Below are 25,192 nucleotides of genomic sequence, written 5' to 3'. Positions count from 1 at the left end.
ATATATTGCTCATGTCTTTCAAATATAGAAAGGATATGAGGGGATGGAAATGTACATAATAAAAGAGAAGTTTGGACTATAAAACCACTTCTGAGTTGGTTGAAACACTAGGATGATGAACTACAGCAATAAAAATATTTCTTGAATATAAAAGGAGAATTTGGAGTTTTTCTGTGTGGTTAACTAGGATTAGTGTAATCTCATACTACTTAATAACAGGGGAAACAAAGTTACCCTTCCTTGGGAGGTGTTTCGAATTGCTGCTTTAATAAGTTCTGCAAGTTTTGTGGTAGCTGAGTCCCACATGTGCATTGAATTATATTTGTTTTGAAAATCACCATCCCAATAAGATGCAGAGAACATACGTAAGAATATTTGAATGACAGCTAAACATCAAGCCACAACTGTAATGGGAAGTTTTGGGGGCCAGGAAAGTTACAGTCATGAGAACACCACAACACAGTTAACCTGTTTCATTGATTTACAGGGTTTACCTTAGCTCAGCAAATTTGAAATACCAACTTTTGTTTTGCTAAAGGCTAGTGAGAAAGGCAACAGTGTGAACTGATGACTGGATTCACCAAGGGGAGTTTATGCAGTAATTTTAATCAAACCACAAAGAAGAGTTTTCTAACAGCTCTGGTTTTCTATGTAAGCGGTTCCTGATAAAGACCAGCAAAGACAGTGCAGTAAATATTTACCAATGATTCTCCTGTTGAGACTACTTTGCAATAATTATCTGAGTGCTACCAACAATAATACATGTGATAGCTCTCCATTTTCAGGCACAGCTGTTAAACCACTTTACCATATCTAATATTTAATATCTGTAACTACTTGGCAAGGACTCATTTATTTACTTCTTCTGCCCAAATAGAAAACAAACAAACAAACAAAAAACAACCCTACTAACAGAAACTGCACAAAGCAGATTGTGTGGCAGTGTTATCTCTCCAGTAACCTGATATCTGTCTGATGAAAGGCATGAAAGAAAAAAGAATACTTTTAAAGAAGTGTAAAGATTAATACTAAATAGTAATTTCTGGAAAGTATTAGAGTTAGACCCTTATTATATACATTATAACAGACGTTCATGATTTCCATAATTGCTATTGTTTTCTGAAAAGTTCTGGTGTTTATAAATAAGCTGAAAAACTTATACACACATTTTGCACATTAGTACTAAAATAGCATTTACATAGTAACAGAGCTACCTTAGAATTTGCTTCAAATTCCATTTCAGTTAGTCTTTTTGTATCCCCACCTAGACTGCTAAATTTTTCATTAAGTCTGTGGCTTTTCAGTTCCTTTATTTCTGCCTGATATATGTGTACTGCCAGGAATTAGATAACATACCAGCAGACTGGCTGAAACCACTCAGACTACTGAAACCACACCGTGCTAAGCATATTGACCACAAAGCTAGCAGGAAAGAATTTATCTAAGGACACCCCCTGTTAACTCTCATTGAAAATGGGTGTATTAGGATGTTCTTGTGGCTTTCTTCTTTTGTCTCTTTTTTCAAATTCACTGATGAGCTGCCTAGCTTGTGGATTGGTAGAGATGCACAACACCCTGCTGCTGGCATTTCAGCTTCCAGCTTCTTGCCACACTGCCCTGTGCTCACCTGGCCCAGGATTTCACAGTGCTCTTCTGTGCAGCAGGATTCAGCAATGAGATATTTCTCCTCCTACCTTTCACTTTTTTTTTTTTGAACTTACTCAACTTTATGCTGGAGAAGCTCTAAAGTGAAGCTCTAAAGTGAAGAGTGAGCTTTATATCTTATGTTTTTTCAGGGCATGAGATTTTGGGTGCCAGTCAGTGTCGGTGTCTGATGGTGCTGGTTCAGTAACAATGAAGAGGAAAGTCATAATATGGATGATGCAGTTTGTTTCCCTCTGTTTTTGCATTCACTGAGTTTATATAGCATGTGTCAATGACACTTATGCCACATGATGATCTGCTCTGGCAATCCTACCACCTCATTTTACTAGACAAAGTATACTGAGACCAAATAATCTTTGTGAGTGATTGTCAATATTTCAAGTCATCATATGCCAAATTTGGTAGTGCCTTTGCTTGCCAATAAATCAGAGGGAACATAGAGGACATTTTCAGCAGTTTCAGTGAAAAACTCTATATTTATTGAAGGCAAAGCAATGTATATTTTCATGCTGCTGTTCTATAAAGGAAATGTTTCTAAAATATAATACTTTTTTCTCACTGTATCCTTCTTTCTCCAGCAGTTTCCTTTTTATGAAGACACATGTAACTGATTTTTTATGAATCTCTGTGTCAGATAGATATCCTCTATAGATAATTCTACATCTACTCCAGTTTTTATAGATATTTCTATTTAAAATTATGTGGTAACACAATTGTGTTGGTCTATATATCTGGTACTGTGTCTCAGAAAACTTCTAGCTTTTATTCATTTATTTGGTATGACAGAAAAATACATCATGAAAATACCAAGATTGTAGTAGTTTAACCTTTTGAACAATTAATTAAAATAAGATTATAACATGTTTTGCACCTAAATTGTTGAGACAAAGTTTCCTTCTTCTCTTTCTGTGTATTTTTCTTTTCTTTTTGTTTTCCTTTCTCATAGGGTACTCTGTCATATTTTCTCTGTTCAGTCTTGCCTGCAAGTGTCTGAGTCAAGACTGCAGGTCTCTGTCATTTGGGCTATGGCTCATCACCTTGTAGAGAACCCTCATATAGTCTTTGAACCTAACCCTCAGGTTTCCTCTGCTGGGGTCTCTGGTTTCTCAGAGTTTTCACTGACTCTTCAGGGTCCTTGTGGTCAAGTTTCAGACTTGTTCTGGAGCAAAGCCTGATGCAATGCTGGCTTCTGCTTTGGACAGAAAGTGCCAGCTCTGTCTAGATAAAGACTCTTGCTTCCTAAGGGGCTTTTTGTCAGCAGACTTCACTAGCTGGGATACTGTTTTCTCCCTGTAGTCCTCAGTAACCTTAATGATCTCCTTTGGGCAGGCTGACCTTTCAGATTTCCTCTGAAGCAGCTATAGGAACTTCTGAATACTGATCGGCACTACTCTTGTAATCCTTACAAAACAAACAGATATGTAACAATGCTGTGATGTACAGAATAAAATAAAATAAAATAAAATAAAATAAAATAAAATAAAATAAAATAAAATAAAATAAAATAAAATAAAATAAAATAAATATCTCAACCTTTAAACTTTAATGTGATTCTTGAATTTGAATAAGGTACCTTAGGCTTTGACATACATAACACAATCCTGAGGGCAGATATTTAGAAACATCAGTCTCAAGAGTCTGGATGTCTTTTATATAATTATCATTTTACATGATTCTGCATTGTAAATTTATACCTCTTTTAAAATTCTTATCCTCTCTAAGATTGCCCAACTTTAAATGTTCTTAATGCACTGTAAATAATCAGACCCTAGAAGTTTTTTGTATGACAGTGATGGAAAAAATCATTGTTTTAGAACTTCTGATCATTGACTATATTTAACTGCCAGGGTTTGGGGTTGTTTGCTTTCCTCATTTTCTTTTCTTCATCAGTAGAATAACATAACATATATTCAAGCAATGTTGAGAGTTATAAACCTTTCTCCTCCAAAACATTCTGCTTTTCATAATGAATAATAATAATAATAATAATAATAATAATAATAATAATAATAATAATAATAATAATAATAATATACAATATATAATATATAATATATATTATTATAATATATTAATAATATATATAATATATATATAATATATAATATTATTAATATTATTATATAATAATATATTATATATAATATAATATAATATAATATAATATAATATAATATAATATAATATAATATAATGATATATTATTATTATTATATAATTATAATAATAAATATGATATTAATAATAATAATGATAATAATAATAAAGAACAACAGGAAAAGGCAGCTGTTTCCACAAAAATTATGTTTTATTCATATTGCAACAGTATTTTGCACACCAGATCACATGTAAAAGTTCCCTATGAATGTGTGGGTTTAGCAAATTTGAGCTCTCAACTATGTAATCTTTGTAGGAGGAAAGTTAAAAACAAGCTGGCTTTTCCTAGTAGTTATGATTTGAAATCAACTTCCTGATATGACTAATAATGAATTCCCACTTAAAAACTGTGTTTTGTATTGTGTAAGTTGCAATATGGGCTAGAAAGAGGTGTTGACCAACGGCTTTTTTTTTTTGGTGACAATCAGTGTTCCAGTCCTAAAGCTGCAATAAGAAATATTTCTCAGTTTCCTTTGTGACTTAGCAATCGATTATTTTTTTTTTTAATGGTTCATTTTTGAGAGATTTTTTTTCTCTTTAAAAGTGTTCTATTTTAAAACCTAAAAGCCAATTTGAAAAAGAAAAGTCGAAATGTTTAAGAATCATAAAATATATTTTGTCTTTTTTAAAAAAACCTTTTAATATAGTTAAAATTATAAACTGTTTTCATTTCAAAGTTATACATTGCTTTGGTCTACAAAAATCTGTATTGAAAGAACATAATTTGAAAATATATGTAGATACATATCTATATTCTTCCAAGTTAGTAATTTTTTGATTGATGGGAGAGACTATTATTGGTGATTTCTCTATCACGTATTTAGCTGAAGCAGGTCAAAAGCTTTAGTAGAGATCCACTTATGTTATCTTAGTCCTTAAGGAAATACTCATCAAAACACTGTAAGCTTCAAGTCCAAATGTAATGAAATTTTTAAGATAGATTTTGCTTTTTTTTTTTTTTTTTTTTTTTTTTCAAAGCACAAGAGTTCACGTGAAGAGAAAAAGAAATTTAAATTTTACAGTAATGGATTTTTAACTTTGTCTTAGAAATAATAGATTGTGTTTGCTCTCAGATTTATGGAGTGTATTCACTGAGAATATAAATGACTCAGGGGCAGACATTTTTCCTATGATCGTCTTGATTTATAACTGAGAAATCTGTAAATTAAAATTACACTGATATGAGGAACTATCAGAAAGACAGCCCTAATCATCATTAGCCTTAAGCACCATGGTTGGTGAACTAGTAAAAATTGGGAACCCCACACTGAGCATCTCTTCAGGCAGCCATATCACAAGAAGATTTAAATCAGTATTGAATTTAACTTCTTTTCTAGGACTTGTAAATTATGTATCTAATGCTGAAGGAACCCATCAACATTGACATTAGTCAATTCTTTTTAAAGTAACAAATTCAACATTCATTAGTTCCCTTTCTTGTGACGTGACAGAAAATGATTCAAGAAACTTATGATATTTTCTTTAACTGCAGCAAACAAGTTTTAAACTTTGCTTTAGGCCACTTTATTTCTGTACTTCATTAAAGAAGTCAGAGGGTCGTCCCCCCCCCCCCACCGCAGCTGTGGTAAGCACTATATAATTGATAGATTTTTTTTTTTTTTTGAATTGCTGAACCTAACCCTAAGTCTAACAAAAGAACATACTATAGTGAAATACATAACAGGAGCACTTATTGCTATACATGATTATAACTGTAAACAAAATATGACAATTATACTGCCTGCAGGGTATTCTTCTGTAATAGGACAGTACAGTTCATACTTATGTTCCATCACCTGAAAACGCTCGGTCAAAAATAAAAGTCATTGAGACAAGCAAAAATGTTTTGGATTCTTTTATTCTTCTTAAAATTATACTGCTGTCTTCCTTTATTCTATATAGGGCTGAAAGTCAAGTAGGAAGATACTATCACAGTTCTTAGAAGAGTACTTAGGTTTTTCAAAGCTAGTCCTGGTCTTAGCACTGATCAGTAAATATGGATCAGGATTTATTCCTCTTTACTCTCGGAGTCTGAGTTCAATATGAAAATTGTAGTCACTAAGGACAAATGCTGGACTGAAGAGATCAGTCAACAGTGGATGCACACTATGGACAACCAGTAAAGTACCAGAAACATGGAATTAAAATGGGATGTTATGATTTTGATAGGTTGCATATTGTATTATGCATTAAATATATATATATTTAAAATAAGCCAAATACAGATGCTAAAAAGCATTAAATGATTTTGAAGTGTACCTGTAAACATGACTGAAAATCAAAACAGCACTTGATTGTTTTGAACAAGGTCCAAGGACCCTAGAAGAATACAAGAATGAAAACTTGTCTTCTTTCCGAAGCTTTTTTCATTGTTAGTCCTAATAGTCTTCTCCTTCCTTCCTTCCTTCCTTCCTTCCTTCCTTCCTTCCTTCCTTCCTTCCTTCCTTCCTTCCTTCCTTCCTTCCTTCCTTCCTTCCTTCCTTCCTTCCTTCCTTTTCCTTTTCCTTTTCCTTTTCCTTTTCCTTTTCCTTTTCCTTTTCCTTTTCCTTTTCCTTTTCCTTTTCCTTTTCCTTTTCCTTTTCCTTTTCCTTTTCCTTTTCCTTTTCCTTTTCCTTTTCCTTTTCCTTTTCCTTTCCTCCTTTCCCAGTGAAACACACAATTGACTCTCTAGAGACAATCTAGAGAGCTGCTAAGAAAATATCCTGAACTTGGACAACCATTTGTTCTTTATTAGAATAGTGCCAGATTGCCAATGAAACCTCTGCTTGAGAGTTAGGATGCATAGGGATTTTTCCCACCTTGCCAGAAGAAGTTAGTCAGGTTTCTCAGATGAGGCATGGGTTGATAGTAGATATTTCATTCATTAGTAGATTTTGCTTTGGTCATCCTGTGTAAGAATTATTATGATTAGAATGAACAGTTCTTTAAATAAACACAGACAACAGGACTGCAGAGTATTCTTGTTTATATCAAAAAAAAAAATAAAATAAAATAAAAATGTATTGCCATGCATGACAAATAATCACTTCTTTTAAAAAATAATGTATTTTTTTCTTTCACAATAAAAGCAAGTGTGCAATGATAAAATAATATAAAATCAAGGCCTTTTACATATGAGTGATAGAGTGCTTTATATTCATGTGTAAGACTTCATAGCTATGCCCATTGTAATGGTATGACTTTTAGCATAGATAAACAGCTACTGGGCATAGCAGGTAGTATGAATTATGAACTGCAGGCAGCAAGTCTGCAGTGCATTGCTTTGTGAGGTACTGGTGTGAAATATGGAGTATCAATCAGCATGTTCTTTCCCAGTCCCTTCCATCTTTCTCCTCTCCTACTCAGAAATTAATATATGTATTATAATTGAGCTGCCCTTTAAACCTACAAGCAAAATATTCTTGCTTAAAAGCAAAAATGGTGAATTAAATGGTATTTAATTATTGTGCATTTGTGTTACATAATCGCAGTCTACTACTAAATTAAATTTAGTTAAATAGAAAATGAATGAGACATTTAGTGCTTTTGAGATTAGGAAAGAGAGTAACTGAGAATTAGTTGTACATTACTTTATTTTTATATTTACTGTTTGTTTTCCTACAATTTCTCTTCATCTCACAACAGTATTAATTTAATTTCTTTAGGATACCCATCTAACATTTATCCAGGACTTTTCATCCTGATAAATCCCTGACCACTTTTTTTTTTTTTTAATTATTATTTTATTTTATTTTATTTTATTTTATTTTATTTTATTTTATTTTATTTTATTTTATTTTATTTTATTTTTAGTTATTAAATGACAGAGCCTGAATTATTTAGGCTATTTCCAAAATATTCGTCCACCATTTTTAGTGGTATTATTGTGATATTACAGTTTAAGTCAGGGAGTGAAGAATGAATATCTAATGTCATTGTAACTTCATTTTAGAAGCAACAGACTCAGTGGGGAGTGGGACAATAGGATGTGCCAGGAATGACTGAAACACATAGAGGAGATGATAGTATGGGTTTCAGTAACTCGATGAATTGCACTCCCCTTCAGGGAGAACAGAGGCATGAAGAAGAGGCTTTGCAATGGTTAACTGAGATTTGCATTGCCAGAGGCCATTGCTGCAGTGTACTCCTAGACTTGTGATGTAATCCATCTGTTCTCTTCCCAAGTGCTATGACCTTGTTAGCAAAACTGTGACTTCACTTCCAAAAGTAGACTAGCTTGAGAGAGTCCAGCCCAGCGGCAAGCAATGAGAATGATCACCCTTCTGAAGACATGCCTGTAGGGAAAGGTTGAGCCAACTAGGACTGTTAGGTCTGGAGAAGGCTGAACTGAGGGAAGTTGTGCTTATCTCTTTCAATACTGAAAGGATTATTCAGTAAAAGAATATATTGTTAGTCATAGTTTATTTGGCTATTAGGAGAAGTAGTGGATTTGAATTACAATACAGTTTTAATATGAGCATTCAGGAAAATTCTAATGAGGATAATTAAGCACTGGGTTACATTGCTTGGGGTACTGGGCAATCTCCAGAGCTGTGGGCTGGCTGGAGTGTGTGAGCTGTATGTGATTTTGACATAGTTGACTCAGATTTGGGGTCAGAGAATTAGTCCTGAAATCTCCTTCAGACATAATTTCTTAAGTTTTCTAGCTTTTGTTTTGCTTGATTTTGTAGTAAACTCCTCAAAAAAAGATTTCCTACATGCCTTCAGGAAATGCTGGGAAGGACACAAGCAAATGGACTCTCTATGCACTAGGTTTCACGAGTGAATGTAGGACTGTGTATATCTTCAGCAAGAGCTCTAGGAGAATGCTGTGACAGATTTATTAGCTTATAAACGTAGTTACTTATTTAGGATCCTCTATTGTTTACATTCCTCGGGTTGTGCATCACATTAGTAGGTAAGGTCAGATTTTCTGTGAATCATAGGAGAACTCTCTATTCACATACAGAACTCCACACTGGATTTGTTTTTTAAGAGAGAACTGCTTAGTATTTCCCAGACTGGTTTATGGTTTTTATGTCTACATGGAAAGCAGTTTACTGCTGTGACAATGGTGATTTCTCCTACCCTCTCTCCTCTTTCTGGGAAGCATTTTTCCTGTAACCAAAAACAATACAGAAACTTTACCCTTAAAAATATTTAAAGTGCATCATTAGTTAGCCAAGAATAGGAAATATGTTTATGAACATTTTAATTCTTATTTTCTTAAATATTAAAAAAATGGTTTCTTAAACAGGTATTTTGTGAAACTGCAAAGGCAGTCTAAAGACATTTAGGTCTCATGAGAATGCATTGCAATTTTTCTATTTATCTGTCCCAGTTATGATCTCATTTTTTTTTATTTTTGTGTTTAAAATATTTAATAACTGAAATTTGCCCTATTTTGCTATAGAAGAAGACAGCTAAAGGGATCTCAAGACACTATTTAGCACTTGCATAAAAATAGTATCTTATATACTTAGGTTAATCCACGGACAGAGACTTTACAGCCTCTGAGGGCATTCTCTTCCATTTCTTAATTTTCCATATCACTCTGAAGATAAGGTTTACTAGAAACACTTCTGATCTTTGCTGATTTCCTCTGGACTTCCCATTTGATTCTCATTCAGACTGAACCACAATGATCTAACCTTCACAAAGAGCTCTGTCTGGTCTCGCTAGTGGAGGGTATAGGAGAAACATTTCATGTATTCACTGGTGTGGAGTAGAGGGGAAAGATTATTTTATCTATCTGTATCTTTCAGTGTGGCATATGGCCTTTTTGCAATATTATGGCATTGGTTCAACATATTTTGATCTATATAATAGCTCTGAGGTCTTGTTTTATGAAGAGCTCCTATCTCTCTGTGCTTTCTGTCCTGTGAAGCGCTGCCTGTTGGTTGTTCCTGTTAAACTGCTTGTTCCTTTTCTTCAGACTTTCAGCAGTTAGTCTGTTCTATATGGAATAACTATCCTGGCCTTCAGCATAGCTTCACTTTTCCAGTATTACTGCTCAACTTTGATCACCATATACTCAATTTTATCATCCAAATTGTATTGAATGGTTATTACAAGTACTGAATAAAGACAGACAGAACAGACCCTTTCCGGGCCCCACCCTGTACTATCCCTTCAATTCTGACAGCAAATCAATGACAAATTTTATCTTCCTAGAGTTTTCTGATATAATTCACACTCAGCCCTTAGGGGCTAGATCTGTTTCAATAGGTTGCTTATGACTGAGAGTGTAATTTGAGATGGTGTCAAAAATCTTTCTAATGTTAAGATAAATGACACCTAACTGCTTGTCTCTCATCCACAATGCCTGTTACCCTCTCACTGAAGGAAATGTGACAGCTTATTGTTGACAGATCCCTGCTGACTGCTATTTGTCTTGTTTGTTTGTTTTCTGATTTCAAAATATGTTTGTTTTATTTCTTTCAGGATTTTTCTGGGAATTCAAGTTAAACTAAGTGGTTGATAACTCCCTGGCTTCATTTCTCCCATTTTCTAACGATAAACTCTTTATTTCCAAGTTTTGCATACTTCCTTGTAAAGTCTCAGTAGTTTTCTATCTCATCAGTTAGTTCTTTAAGTATCATAGAATAAATCTCAATACGCTCGGTCCATGTGAAAATCCCTGTCTTGAAAGTACATAATTTTGAATGTTTGTCTTTCTTTACTTAATTTCAAGTGTTTTTTGTTGTTGTTGTTTGTTTGTTTGTTTGTTTTTAATTTTATTTCCCTTAGTAAATGCATTGGATAATATCTTATCTAGTTTAAACTTCTTCAACATGCTTGTTTTTTTTCCTCCCAGATCACTGTCTCTCCACAGAATTTCCAATTGACTCTTCAGCCTAAGTTTCAACATAGGTTTGACAGAGAGCTCCTGCCCTGTTGTTGAAAATCTCAGTATAAAACAGTCTGTTGGCTGCTGGTTCTGAACTAGCTCAGACTTTCAGACTTTGTATATGTGATATTGTAACCTGGATGGATCTGTGTTTAAAGGGCCTATCTTTCTGATGATTTTCCTTCATTTATGTAGTGCTGAAAATTCAAAATAGTTATATTTGAAAGATCTGACTGTTCACTAAATGGAGTTGGCAAAGGCAGCGTGAACTATTACAGAGGAAGCTACCTTAAAGAAAAGTCAAAATCTACGTGTCAATGGTTAGGACTCTGAACTGCTTCAGGGTAGCAGGTACAACACACATTAACTTTTTCTTAAAAACAGGTTAGACAAATGTGTCAGGAATGGTTTAGGTATAGTGCTGCTTCTCATCAGACAGGAAAAAAACGTGATCCCTAAATTTCATTGAAGCTTGTCTGTTTCTCTGTCACAGTCAATTATGGTACAGAGCATCTGAGGTGAGGGCAACTTTGATCAAAATTTCAGGTGCTTCACTTCACTGAAACACTTTTCAGAGCTTGAGGCTCATAAGATGATCTTCCAGTTCTATTTCCTGTTATTATTTGGGAGTGGAATTATTACTTTTGTGCTTTCTCTCTTGCTGCCACTCATGCTTCAATGGAAATATTTGCAATATTTTTATGATTGGTTATTTTCTAGTTTAAAATAATATACATTAAAGATAAGAAAAGGGGTTATAAATTGTCTTCTTAAGTATATTAAATATGTGTAAGGGCCCATGATTTTGTTGGCATAACTTTATTGAAGTTACAGGGCTGGTTTAAATCTGGGGGAGTTAGTCCTGTGGTTTTTAATGTCATGTACCTATGAAGTAGGCCATCATGAAAATGTTTGGGGACAGAATTTCCCCAGTGATTAAAACCATGTAATGGTGGCTTTTTTATTGGAAATTGGGATTTCTTCAATGAATTAGCCAGTGACTTAAAATTAAAAGAAAAAAAAAAGTCTATATGAGAGTCCTTTAAAGTCGAATGGTAGGTGTGCTTAAATCCTTCAGTTTGCTGTGAAGTGAGGGAGAATCTGAGCAGCAATGGGAATGAAAGGCATCTGACAAATTGGAGCTCCAGACTTGGACTCAAACATTAAATGAGGTGATAAAAGCAATAGGTTTGGTAGGGAACAAATTTGTTATGGAACAAAGCTTTATCAAGAAATGCAACTAGACTGTTAAACTAGTAATAGCATGGACCTTGGGCAGAGCTGTGAATATTCCCCAGGTACATGGAAAATGATGTTAAGGAATTTTTTGCCAGAACTGAGATCCTTTTCTCAAAGCACTAAATTTCTGAGGTACGCATACAAACTATTTCTGCATGATCTACAAGAAAAATTGTCTCCAAACCTTGTGGTTCAAATGGACATAGTACTGGTCAAGACCTACCACTTGACAAAAAAAAAAAAAAAAGCAAAAAGATGGATTTTTTCCTTAAAAAGTATTATTATTATTAATAATTCTTATTATCATTATTATTGATATTAATAATAATAAGAAGAAGATTTTTTTTTAACCTGGCTTATTATAAGCAAAGTTATGGCTCAGTCTGCTTTTAGTAACATATAATGGCTTCAGTTCTTGCATGTGCATCATAAGGTATATAGGAATAGAACATCAAAATGCTCATTAAAATCTCTCCAAGTGCATACCAAGTACATGTAGGGATAGTGAGGAGCTCTGGGTAATTATATGCAATAGAAATTGTCTATGTGAAAATAGTCTGCATAAAGTATAAATTTGAAAACTTGATTTGCAGTCTGATCCTTTCATAATAATCATATATTTTTGAAATATAGACCAATAGACCTTGCAAAGTACGTCCAAAAATGTGAAGTCTGCTGATGTTATTTTGAATAGGATATTTCTGTGTCGTAGAACTATTAAGTAAATGATTGGGAGGAGGGGGAGGTCTTAGTCTCATTTGAAAATAAAGAACCTATCTCCAGAGGCAGGTGCTTTAATAGTAGCACCTAAGATTCATGCTTATAAAGAAGAAAAATTATCTTGCTTGTACTGAACAGAAGTGCTTACCAGTTTGCTGTAAATTTCCACCTAATAGTTGCACTGTGCAGGAACAGTAGCTGTTTACTTGATGACCTGCTAATCACTGCATTTTGTGCCAGTCTACTTCCCAAAGCACCTGAGAATAAAAAGTGGTTTTCCGTGTACTCCATGCACATTACTAAGTCTGGTGTCTGGCAAATCAACAAAGGGAATATATTTCAGCTCTGACCTGTATATCAGGGGTTTGTTAGGGTCCGTACTTCCGGAGCCTGTAAGTACCTGCCAAACTACAGTTAGAGAATAATATTGCATGCAAACAGATCCTGATCTATTCAAAGACTAGCATTTTAAAGTTTAAAGATTCTGTAGCACTATTCTCTGTATATTATGATACAGTGGTATGATCATTCCCTGTTTACAGTTTCCACAGTATGCTCTTTTATATTCAGTAGGCATGACTTATATAATTTAACTAGTGAGGTTATTTTCTTATAGTCTCAGCACACTGAGTGTGTGCTAGTATGTAACCCTTTCTTTTTGATTATGAAAAACGTTTACGCTATTTTCTCTTTACAAGTATCATCTCACAGCATCCTGCAGTTAATTTTATTTATTTGTTTGTTTGTTTGCTTGTTTTCCTTAGTTGATAATGACCTGTTAATGTGGATAGAACATTAAAAATGAATTCTCTTAGCTTTGGTAATTCCACAGATTGGGGATACTGCATTACTTGGAAGATGAAAAATGACAAGAAAGATTCTGACATACTGAAGAAACAGAATTGTTGTAATGTTTCTGATGTAACTTCTTTGAAAAATATTGCTCACTTTTAAAAGCAAAAATAAGTTTTAATCGTGATTTCTAAAGTATAAATATTTACTGGTCAAAAGCCCTTTCAGACCTGAGAGACTGAGATCAGTTTAGTCCCTGGCATCACTGAGATTCAGAAAATATAACATCCCTACTTAAACATTTCACCCACATTTTAAACTTACATGCAGAATGTCTCCACTCTTACATGCATGACAGCTTCCCTCCAGCTAACTGCAAAGCTGAGGTTCAAGCAGGTTAAGTAATGTGCCCAAGGTCACCAAGAAAGTCAGATTGTATCAGAGCTGTATGGGCTAACTCTAAGCAAACAGCGTAAGAGACCAAAGCTGTGTAACCATTCTGTAGCGCTGCTTTCAAATATAAATATTGCCTTCCTTCCTGATACTTTCACAGTTATTGCATATGATCAAGCTTCTCAGACTCTTCTTCAAATGTGTCTGATATTCAAATACATTAATTTTCAACTGGTTTGTGGTAAAACCAAGAATATGATCTCATGTTCTTTGCAAACATTTAGGAACATCTGTGCCTCAAATTCCAGAAAAAGACATCTCAGTTATTAGGAAAACATCTGTACATGGTAAATAATGGTAGAAGTGAGGTAAATAATTCTAAGGAATTATAGCAATTTTGTTACTGTTAGTGATCTGTTACTGCCATTGACAATCTGGATTCATTCTAATAGTTTTTTTTTATATAATAATAATTATTATTATTTTCTTGTTTGCTTGCTTTTTTTTATTATCATATTTTTTTGTCCATGACTTATTTCCTTTCTGCACATGCCTGCTTAAATATTTGTAAATTTAGTCTGTAAGTATACTCAGCTTTTCTCTAGGGGGATAAAATTTAGCTGGCAGACTGAATGCAATGATCATTACATTTAGGCTCATAATGAATTCACTTTAGTTGAACCAGTTGCAGTTTAATTCTGGTATGTGATGGTTCAGATGACTTGATTGGACAAGGTACATTAGAGACTTGAACTTTTACTGTGAGAATAGATGCATTAGACAATTCAAAAGCTAAATATTAGACTAAATTGCCCTAATTCATTCATTTGCTATGCTCCTCTGATAAACCTTTTTGTCAGAAGAGAAATAATTCCACAAATTTGAGACAGAAATAAATGCAACTCTTAGTAACAGCTGCAGGCAATATTTCAGTTCTTTGTCATTTTTATAACTGAGAATCTGAACATGTATTAAAAACCATATGAAGTGGTATGTGAGAACTTTGGTGATTCTGAAGGTCTTGGCTTACTGACTACCAAATAACATGTTAGCCTGTTCTCATAATTCTGGCAGAATGCACTATTTGCATTCTTCTATCCAGATCTTGTATAATTCTGTTCATTAAAATAATATTCCTAAGCATGTATTTTTAATTTTTAAAATAATTTTTTAGCTCTGAGATAAGGTTTCAAAAATGGAATTCCTGCAGTTAATGATACAACATAATCCAAAAAATAAATAAATAACATACTACCCAGCAAAGTCCTTGATAAAAATTCTGTGAGGTTTGTCAAATGCTTTGTATAATCACTCATTGCTGAAGTAAGTGATAAATTATTTCATGATCTCAAATGGAAAACATAATTTTTTTTGTATACGTAAATGGTTCAGAATTTGTATGTGACCTATTAGCTGCAATTTTTATCAATCTCCTTTGGTTTCTGAGGGCATTGCTAAATGAATGAGTTGTTTGATTATTGGAGGAACATAGGTGCCAGGAATGTAAATGTACTTCTTGTACAGTGTCATGTAAATCTCATCTTGTTTGAACCCATTTCTTGAATCATTAATTTTTAGCTTTATTATTAGATATTAGAGAAAATTGTAATTGTGATGCTTATGAAGGATGGAGGTGTTTACTCAATTTTGATATGAAATGGCATTTCCTCTGTGTTTTGATGATTTAGTGAACTGCAAACCTTAGGGCTGCAAATTAAAGCAAATTGCGACTCCATCAGGCAGATAACTCATATAGGGATGATTTTTATGCCTATTTAAATAGCAATGAAGCCATTCTTTTTTTGTATCATGATGCATTTTGTAGAAAATTCGTATGTGTCTTACAGACATGCTGTCACACTCTTTTTGATGTTTTCACTTCAGTAAATATAGTAATAGTAGAAAACAGTAACTCATAGTAGGCCAAAGTGAGGTGCTCCATGATAACGCATCAATCTATCACTTTCCAAATTCAGAGGAGCTACTCATGTAAAATTAATAATTATGTTTATGTAATTATTAATAGTAAATACAGAGCTAGCCAATCCAGTCTATCTGACCTACACAATAAATTCAGATGTATTTTACACTGGACTTAATCTTGTCATATTTCACACTGTAGTCAAAAGCAGCTGGCAGATGTCACATGAAAATGAAGGTGATGAAGTCTTCTAGAGTCTAAGTTTACCTAAGGCTACTTAAAGATCTGAGAGTCACCCAGCCCTAGCAAGGGCTAAGCAGTGTAAAGGCTGTTGAAGACCCAGAGATTTTGATCAGTGAGGGCTGAAGTGCTGCAGAACAAGTTTACTGCAATGTCAAAAATAAATAAATAAACAAACAAACAAACCTACCTATATATTGCCTTTTTTTTTTTTTTTTTTTTTTTTTTTTTTTTTTTGTAGCCTTTTCTTCTTTGTGTGTCTAAAATTAAGCTCTTCTGAAGTTAGCTTTGTAACATTTAAGCTTCTAGGTCACCTTGATGTAGGTTTTCTGAATTATTTAGGTGTTGAAAACTGCAGATGGAACCATAGTGGGATTATCAAAAGCACTTAAACAGATATGGCACATATCTCCCATTTAAATTAATTAACTGGATTGAAATGTTCCCATTGGCACTTTTGAAAGTTCCACTGTGAAATGTTTACTTTTAAATAAAAAAAAAATCAGATTTTCAAAGGAGGCTGAGCATCCAGAAACTCCCTTTGAATTTGATGGCAATTATAGGCATTCAGATGATTTTCCTCTTTCTTGTATCTTAACAGTTTCTATTATCATTTATTGTCTAAAGTTAATCTCAAAGTGATAACAACAGTGCTATAACCTACGCATAGGAAAATAATGACATAGTTGAATCTTCTGCACAGGTTCAGGAATCCAGGTCCTTCATATATACATTCAATGACTGGAAAAACTGATAGAGCTTTAAGTGTTTTGGTGTTTTTTTTTTTTTTTTTTTAATTGTTATTTATTTATATATATATATATTTATAATTAAGTCTTGTACTAGATTTCCTTATCAAATTCCTATTATACAAAACAATAGTTAAAAAATACATTAAAGGCAAGGAGTGCTGTGGGTTATAGATAGCTGGGAATGAATCAGATGACCAGAAGTAGCATGACTTTTCAGTATTTAATTGCTGCATATACAGAGACCCTTACCGGATCTACCCAGACATAATAAAAGTAAGCAGTGTTCACTCTGTTATAGTTTCCTCTGCCCTTTCCTCTGCCTCTGTCACAGTAGGGTCTAAGTAGCAGTCTGAGGGTGTATACACATTAGCATTTTGGTTTCCTTAAAGAGTCTGCCTTGAAATGAATCTGCTAATTATTCCCACTTAGCACACTTGCTCATACTGTGGAGTGGGTCTCAGGCTACGTGCACTGAATTGCTTTTGGCTGAAATGAAAACAGAAGATACTCTCCAGAAGGACATTAGTCTTCTATAATCATTACCAGGGCTTCCGTCCACTCAACCAGGCCAGAATTAGCCCGATATTACCTTCCCAGTCTCTAATTTCAAATACTGACCAACAAGACCAATATGTCTTCAGAGCCAACACCTGAGCTCCACAGATTGGCTCTTACTATGTTACTTTGCTTTTTAATGTAGCTTGGTTCATGGGAGGACCCCACAAAGTAGTATAAAGAGGGAATTCAAAGTGGTATAAAGGGGGAATTACATCTTTGTACCTACTTTCAGAGTTAAAATCCTACACTGCCAGAATTTTCTAAGAACTGCAAACATCTTAAAGGTGATCTCTAATTTCAAACACTGTCCAATGTTTCTTAGGATGGTTTCTTCTCCTTCTTTGAAAACGGGATAAAAAAGTAATGAGCAAGAACTCAAAATTTTTGTTAAGAGCCTTTTCAGAAATGTAGGTCAGCCTAAAAATCACTATAGGTTTTGACTAAAAAAAGCCATACAAACAGGACCATTATTAAGACGTCACTTGTATGCAGTGTAAAATGCACCTTCACCAGCCATTCACCCTGATTATTCTCTACACTCTCTACACTGTTTTAGAATGTTTTTACACTTTGAGAGCCAACTCTCGTTTGAATTGTTCCATTTCTAACAGCTAATCACGTTTGTTTTCATAATTCATTTTAAAAAAGTGTCAAGTTTGTTAAGCTGGTGACTTTTTCAACATTAATAACCCTATATTGCCATGCTGGAAGATATTTCTTCTGTAGATCATGTGTTGGATGTATTTGAATAAAAAATCAATATAAATCTTTACCAGTGACCTTCTGAGACAGGAAATTGTTTTCAGTTGTTGCCACTGGAACCTTAGGCACTCTAATGTGTTTCCAACCAGGATTTTTTACGTCTGTTTTAAGTTAATTAAAGCACAGTTAAGACAGAAGTGTACGATATCACAAGTAGTTGTGGAATAATTTTTTTTATGTGTTTTTTTTTTTTTTTTAATTAATTAATTAATTTATTTATTTTATTAGAATAGAATCTCTAAGAGACACAAAAGAACTCTTTCTACCTATCTAAACTGTGGATTCACAGTATAGTAAAAGTGGTTCTAGCATGCTTAATGCTAGATAAACACTTTAGCCTCATGGTATTAAATATTGATCAAGTATGAGCTCACTTTTCTAATTGATATGTATTAAAAAATCGGACACTTTAGCTTTATCCTATCAGGCTTTCTGCCAGCCTAGATATTGCCTGTCCATGACACTCTAACTTTATGCTGGAACAGGTGCTAAGTATTCTCCTGGTGATTTTGTATTGTGTGCTATAATCTGGCAAATAGGCAGTACTGTTCCGTTTTGAGTCATCCCAAATTTACCCACACAGCCATGGCCTCATGTTACCCCATTATCAAAGTATCTGACCAAATCACAAGCTTTGATGTATTTATTCTCCTAACAACTCTGTGAAGGGAGAATATGTCTCAGATGTCACAGATTTCATCATAACATGCCTTCTCTCTTGTGTAGTAGATGAAACATTAGGGGTTATGCAGGCTTTAAGAATTTCAGTGATTAAAACCCAGAGATTGTAACAGATTGTAACAGGTGAATGTTTTCTTAAAATGTCAAGTGATCTGCTAGGGCTCTAACAAAGCTATTTCATGACGTTGGATTATTCTTATGCTTTTTACGAAGTTAATTACTTGAGTGTTTTCTTTTTAGATAATCACTGGATGTTCAGTTTTATTCACCCTACATGGTACTGCGACCAGTGCACTGACTCTTTCAGGAAGGCAAATGGGGCCAGTGATGTTACACTGAGATTTTCTCTCAAATCTGTCGAAAAACTTCTGGAAAAATAAATCTTTAAGGCCAAAATTATCCCACTCGATAAGCTGTCCCCATTCTGTCCTCCTCCAGAATGAACTGAAAACAGTCCTGACACGTGAAGTTTTGTTACTGCTGTTTCACTTATAAATAAATGCTCTAAATTGAATAAAAGTGCTAAGTACTTAATAGGCAAGAACAAGGCAAGTCTTTCATCCTTGAGTATTTACCACCTAATAAAGGCATAAAAGGTGGAACATGGCAGGAAAACAGTGTGAATATGGTGCCTATAAGCAATTCCTTGCTCTGCAAGCTGTTCTGGTTCAGTCAGGGTGATCTCTTGCAGAACACAATGTTGCTACGGGTGGGCTAGGGAGAGCTGTGACCAAATTGAGCGATAATTTTCAGATATATTGCTTTAAATCCATTAATTCCCTATACAGATTTTACTGGGGGGAGGGAAGGTAATCAGGAAGAATAGGCAAGGGGATAAAAAACAACCAACCAAACAAACAAACAAAAATGTATTTTATTAAGGTTCTACTATGGAGAAATCTGGAATTTCAAAAGCAAGATTGCATTGTGTGCATCTGTTTAGTGCTACAAAAAGAACCTTGGAATTTTTAAATCAGATCTAAAGTGTAGCCATGACATATTTTTGCATTACTATTCAGAAAGCACTGTATGCTCATTTTTATCTTCTAGAAATGAAAAGAAAACTCTCTTTTGAATTTCAAGACCTAGAAAGTGAAGAAGTATAAAATACTCACATTCTTGGAAGAGGTGGCATTCCATTTCCTGTGCATAGATCTTTTTTCTGGCACTTTTTGTTCTGCTAGAGCTGATGCAAGGAGATTTCAATCTATTTCTTCACTGTACCAGAAACTTATTTGAAACTCACGTAGCCTTATTTTGTAATTAAATGTTTGAGAACTAGTGGTATTTATATTTGCATATGATTAACTTTTAAAGTGCTGTGTACAGGGCTTTTTGCTTTTAAACTAGCCTGGAGTCAATAAATATCCTTACAGATGTCAATTTGGTCAGCAGTAAAGAGGTAAATAGAAACTAATGACACTCATCAAGCCTGTGGCATGAATGATTTATTGGGCACAATCATTTAACGCTTTCATAAAGTCAATACAAGGGAAAGAAACAGGTTTCTTATTATGGTAAACTGTATTTGTACTGTCAGCATGTAGTGATTTATGACAAACCTGTGGCCAGGATTAGGATATTATAAATGGGGGAAAATAGAAAGCTCATTAATTTTTTATACCCACAGGTAGAAGACATGCAGTGGGCTAATAGAGAACACACTCATCCAGCATCTGTCTGCAGCCTGCCCTGTAAAGCTGGGGAAAGAAAGAAAACTGTGAAGGGGGTGCCCTGCTGCTGGCACTGCGAACGCTGTGAAGGGTACCACTACCAGGTGGACGAATTCAACTGTGAGCTGTGCCCAATCAATAAGAGACCGAACGCCAATCGTACTGATTGCCAGCTTATCCCTATAATCAAACTGGAGTGGCATTCCCCATGGGCCATTGTGCCTGTCTTCATAGCTATCCTTGGTATTATTGCCACAACCTTCGTCATCGTGACATTTGTCCGGTACAATGATACGCCGATTGTCAGGGCCTCTGGACGGGAGCTCAGTTACGTGCTCTTGACTGGGATTTTTCTCTGTTATTCCATCACATTTTTAATGATTGCAAGTCCTGATACAGTGATCTGCTCATTTCGGAGGATCTTTCTAGGACTTGGTATGTGTTTCAGCTATGCTGCCTTGCTTACCAAAACAAACAGAATTCACAGAATATTTGAACAGGGGAAAAAATCAGTCACAGCTCCCAAATTTATTAGTCCAGCTTCCCAGCTGGTGATCACTTTCAGCCTCATATCCTTGCAGCTTATTGGAGTCTTCATCTGGTTTGCTATCGATCCACCACATACCATAGTAGACTATGGAGAACAGAGGACACTTGAACCAGAAAATGCCAGGGGAGTTCTCAAATGTGACATTTCAGATCTTTCTCTCATTTGTTCCCTTGGATACAGTATTCTCTTGATGGTCACATGCACTGTTTATGCTATTAAAACAAGAGGGGTTCCAGAGACCTTCAATGAAGCAAAACCCATTGGATTTACTATGTACACAACCTGCATAATTTGGTTAGCTTTCATTCCAATCTTTTTTGGCACAGCTCAATCAGCAGAGAAGGTAAGTTATAAGTTTACAAATCAATTACTGTCCTCTCTTTATTTTTGTTTTGCAATACTTTTAACAGTAAAATATTTTCACTTACAAACTAGTAATTCTGAATGCTAATTGTGAACAGAATCTCAGAATTCAGAAATAATAAAATATATGATTCAAATGGTAGATTGCATTTTAACACAAGTTACTTTATGTGATTGTAGTACGGTTGTCCTAATAATGTAATAATGTAGTGAGAAAATAAAAATACTCTCACTATGTACTTACATTAAATTAGCATTTCTTATGCTTATTACTATCCTTCTGTGATGCTCCAGCCTGTTACATGAAGCACTATAAATCTTTGTTCTCTTTGTTAGGAAGAGTGAATTAAGTATACGTGAAATAATTTAAAGCACAAATCACTAGTTATTGTTGCAGAAGAGAAAGAAAATATTTTCCTGATGCTTTAATGAGAAATTCAACATTGCATACTATGATATCTGTTATTCCTCTTTCAGTTGGCATGATTCTTTCCTGATATCAGTCATGGTAAACCCTGCAAAACACATCAGTCAGTTAACTCTACTGCTCTTAGTTCTAATGGGAAGACAGAGATAAATGTTGACTGTGTGGGTTTGTATTCAGCTGATAGTAGTGAAGATGACAAGTTAGGTAGGAAAGAGCAATAATAGCAACATCAATCTTCAAAACTGCAAATCTGCAAGGTTTGGAATACAATAAAATAGGAAAGTCATCAGTTCTTTTCATAATCTCTTTTCCTTTTTTTTTTTCTAACAGGTGATTTTTAAAGTGTTTTTAAGTTTATATTTTTAGTTTAATTAATTCAATTGGAAAAGTCAGCATGTATCCTCTTGTAGTAGTTCAAAGTTTTAACACGTTTGTGGTTCTGATGACACTCATACCTGCAGAATTAAAGAATAGGTCCGAATAGCTTCATAAAACACCTGTTAATTCAAACAGAAGGATCATGAGGGGAAGGCAGTGTGGCAGAAAACAAACAAGCAAACAAACAAACAAAAAAACCCCACATTTTCCTCACTAAAAAATGAGGTAAACAGTCTTACTGAATTGCATCAGGCTTAATTTCCATGGCCTTTTGGATTAAGTCAAGAGAAACAAGTACCAAAGTAATGGCATATTATAGATACAGTTACTAAGGATTTTAAAAGTCTGATATATGAAAATATGTTCAGATGCATTGACCATAAATGTTGAATTTGTGTGTGTATGTTTTTGGTTAAGTCACACACAGTTTATGTTTTAACAGCTTGGGGCAGTAAATTTTATGGCAAGTACCTATAGAAATACAAATGTATTTCTGAGTATTGAAACACAGAAATATTACTTGGCTGGATACTAGGCAGTGAGGTTTTACACTACTGTGATTTACACCTCTGATTTACACTGTGATTTAGTGATTTACACCAGTGTTTCACTTTAGCTTGTAGTAAAGAATGATTTGGTTTTGACCACTAAAGACAAGATTAATGAACACCTCTTTTGCATTTCTCTTATGAAATCCAAGACTGAATGCACAAATTATACTAAATTGCACAGCTTCTTTTTTTTACAAATGATTTGTTATTCTTCGGATAACTTTCAGGAAGAAAAAAGCAAATTAATATGCTAATACAGTAGTTTTGTAATTCAAATAATTCTTTTCAGAGTGCTTCTACTTTTGGCTGCAAATAAAAGCATGTTTCCACACAGTCTTACAGACATCATCATAATAGCTCATGCAGTCATACAATTAATTGTTTATCTGAACAGGAAAAAATATAATAGGGTAGTGCACACATATATACATTGAATATACTCAAACTCACTTGCAGGTTTTTCAGTTAATCAACACTGAAAGAAGCATTTTTAAAACAAACTAATACAGTATAGGATATCTTATTTTAAATTTGATATCATGATAATTTTGGAGGTATTTTCCACTCTAAATAATTCAATGATCCTATGATCTTTTCTAAAGATGAAAGAAATTAATTAAAAAATAAACAGACTTTTCTTCAAAGCTTACTCACTCACTTTGAAGTTAATCTTGCAGTTGATTTTAGTATCCTTCTTTTTATGGCTTGAGTTTGTTTAGAGAGAACTGAGTAATAAGTTCAGGAACTTAAAATACTCTTTTAAAGTAATGATTCGTTTTTTGAAATGTTGACTAATAAAATTTAACATAGCATTCACTACAAGCCAGGTGTACTTCCAACTAGCATTTCATTGTGCTATTAAGTTTCAACACATTTCTGTCTGAATAGTTAAACGTTCTCAAAAATGTTTTGGTGCACTTCGATTTTATAACAATAGCAGAAGTTTTGCATATTTGGGAAGAGAGGTTATGTTTACTTAATTAACTATTCTGTGAGTACAGATTAAGTAGAAAATGCTTTGAGGAACTTTTATTTTTATTTCACTGTCAGGATATTTCCACTGATAAATGAAAAAAATAGGATCATTAAATGCTAAATACAGGTGTCTGGATCCAAAATCCATAGGTCATTATGGAAATTTTAACTTTACCATTAGTGGTCATTGGATAAGTTCCCTAAAATATATAGCTGCTAGGAGATTCTGGATAGAATGCAAAGAATACATTTGGTACAAGTTCAGCCACTGAGTGTAGGTGTATGTCAAACTTCAAATGTGCTTGACGAAGGGCATGCAAATAAGTATATTGCTGCATAACCCAAGCTTTCTGGCTTTTATGGATCTTCACATTTATTGTTTGTCCTTAGTCTTAATAATAATAATTAGAAGAATCACTAAACATGGCATTTTTAGGTTGTTATTTCTGTAGATGTTCTACAGAGAAGAATAATAGTGTTGACTTTTAAATCCCATTTGATTTTTTTTGTCTAATTCATGATTTTGTCCATTCATGATCTGGCCAGTTTTGACAGCTGCTATTAAGAAAAAACAAAAACAAAACCACCACCACCACCAAAACACTAAAAATTACAGATTATTCCAGTGCATCATAGAACCAAATTAAAAATTTATTCCTAAATCATAAAACATCTTTTTTTTTTTTTTTTTTTTTTTTTTTAAAGACTTGCATAAATGTCTGTGAGGTTCTTTAGAGGAAAAGGAGTGAATTTCTGTGAGAAAGCCTTCTGTCAATGTAAGCCTCCATCTGCTCCATCTGCACATGTGCATGGCAAAGCACTTTAGTATTGGAATCATCTGGAATAGAGATATCTAAGATGTCATGATGACTGGAATGCCACAGAAAAAGAGAGTTAAATTAGCTGAGTGATTAAAACAGATGTTTGGTGAACCTCTAGGTAAAATTAAGTTACAACAGTAGACTGCACAAAAACCATCTGAGGATAGATGGCTATTTGAACTACATCCCCATTTGACAAACAGAACTAGTTTAATTTTCTTCCTTTTACCAGTTTTGACAGGTGGATAAATCATGTTCATTCACAGATAATACAGACACCATTGATTATTATTAACCTGGAAATACTGTGTTTTGAATGAGAAGATGAATACTTGCTTCCCATACTGTGAAAGAAAACAGGTTGTACTTTCCTTTAAGGAAAGAGGATCATAGAAAATACTGTAAGATTTCTGCCTTCTCCTCCCCCTGGAAGCAATTGTAAGGTGTGATCTAGTAAAGGAGATAAATTTTACCACATTTTCCAGTTAATCTGATAAGTTATTATCTTTATCATCTTACTATAGTAACTAATTTAATCTTGGATTTGCTGATCAAGTGGATCTTAGCTGTTAGTAACATTGAAAGAAGGTAGAAACACTTCTAAGAGTATCCCAATTATACCAATATTAATTTGACTTGTAAGCAACTGCTGTAGTTATCAAGAGGAAGATACTCATTTCTGTGTGGGAGAGCAAAATGGTTCCATTAGTCGAATAAGATATATCCTTTAGCATAAAAAGAACAC

General features: G+C 34.0%; 1 protein-coding gene across 1 annotated transcript in view; it reads left to right on the top strand.

Moving 5' to 3' along the window:
• Positions 1-25,192, top strand: part of GRM8 (glutamate metabotropic receptor 8) — a gene marked incomplete at both ends in the record, with an annotated part of 339,489 nt that overhangs the window by 273,501 nt on the left and 40,796 nt on the right. The window contains one exon of the mRNA XM_082784661.1: positions 20,340-21,275. Within this exon, the coding sequence (XP_082640787.1) occupies positions 20,340-21,275 (936 nt within the window). The remainder of the gene's footprint in view (positions 1-20,339; positions 21,276-25,192) is intronic.

Source organism: Aythya marila (assembly GCF_965140915.1).
Source record: "Aythya marila genome assembly, chromosome: 1".
NCBI classification, from domain to species: Eukaryota; Metazoa; Chordata; class Aves; order Anseriformes; family Anatidae; genus Aythya; species Aythya marila.
Note: the sequence above shows the minus strand (reverse complement) of the source record. Positions and strands in the feature narration are given on the sequence as shown.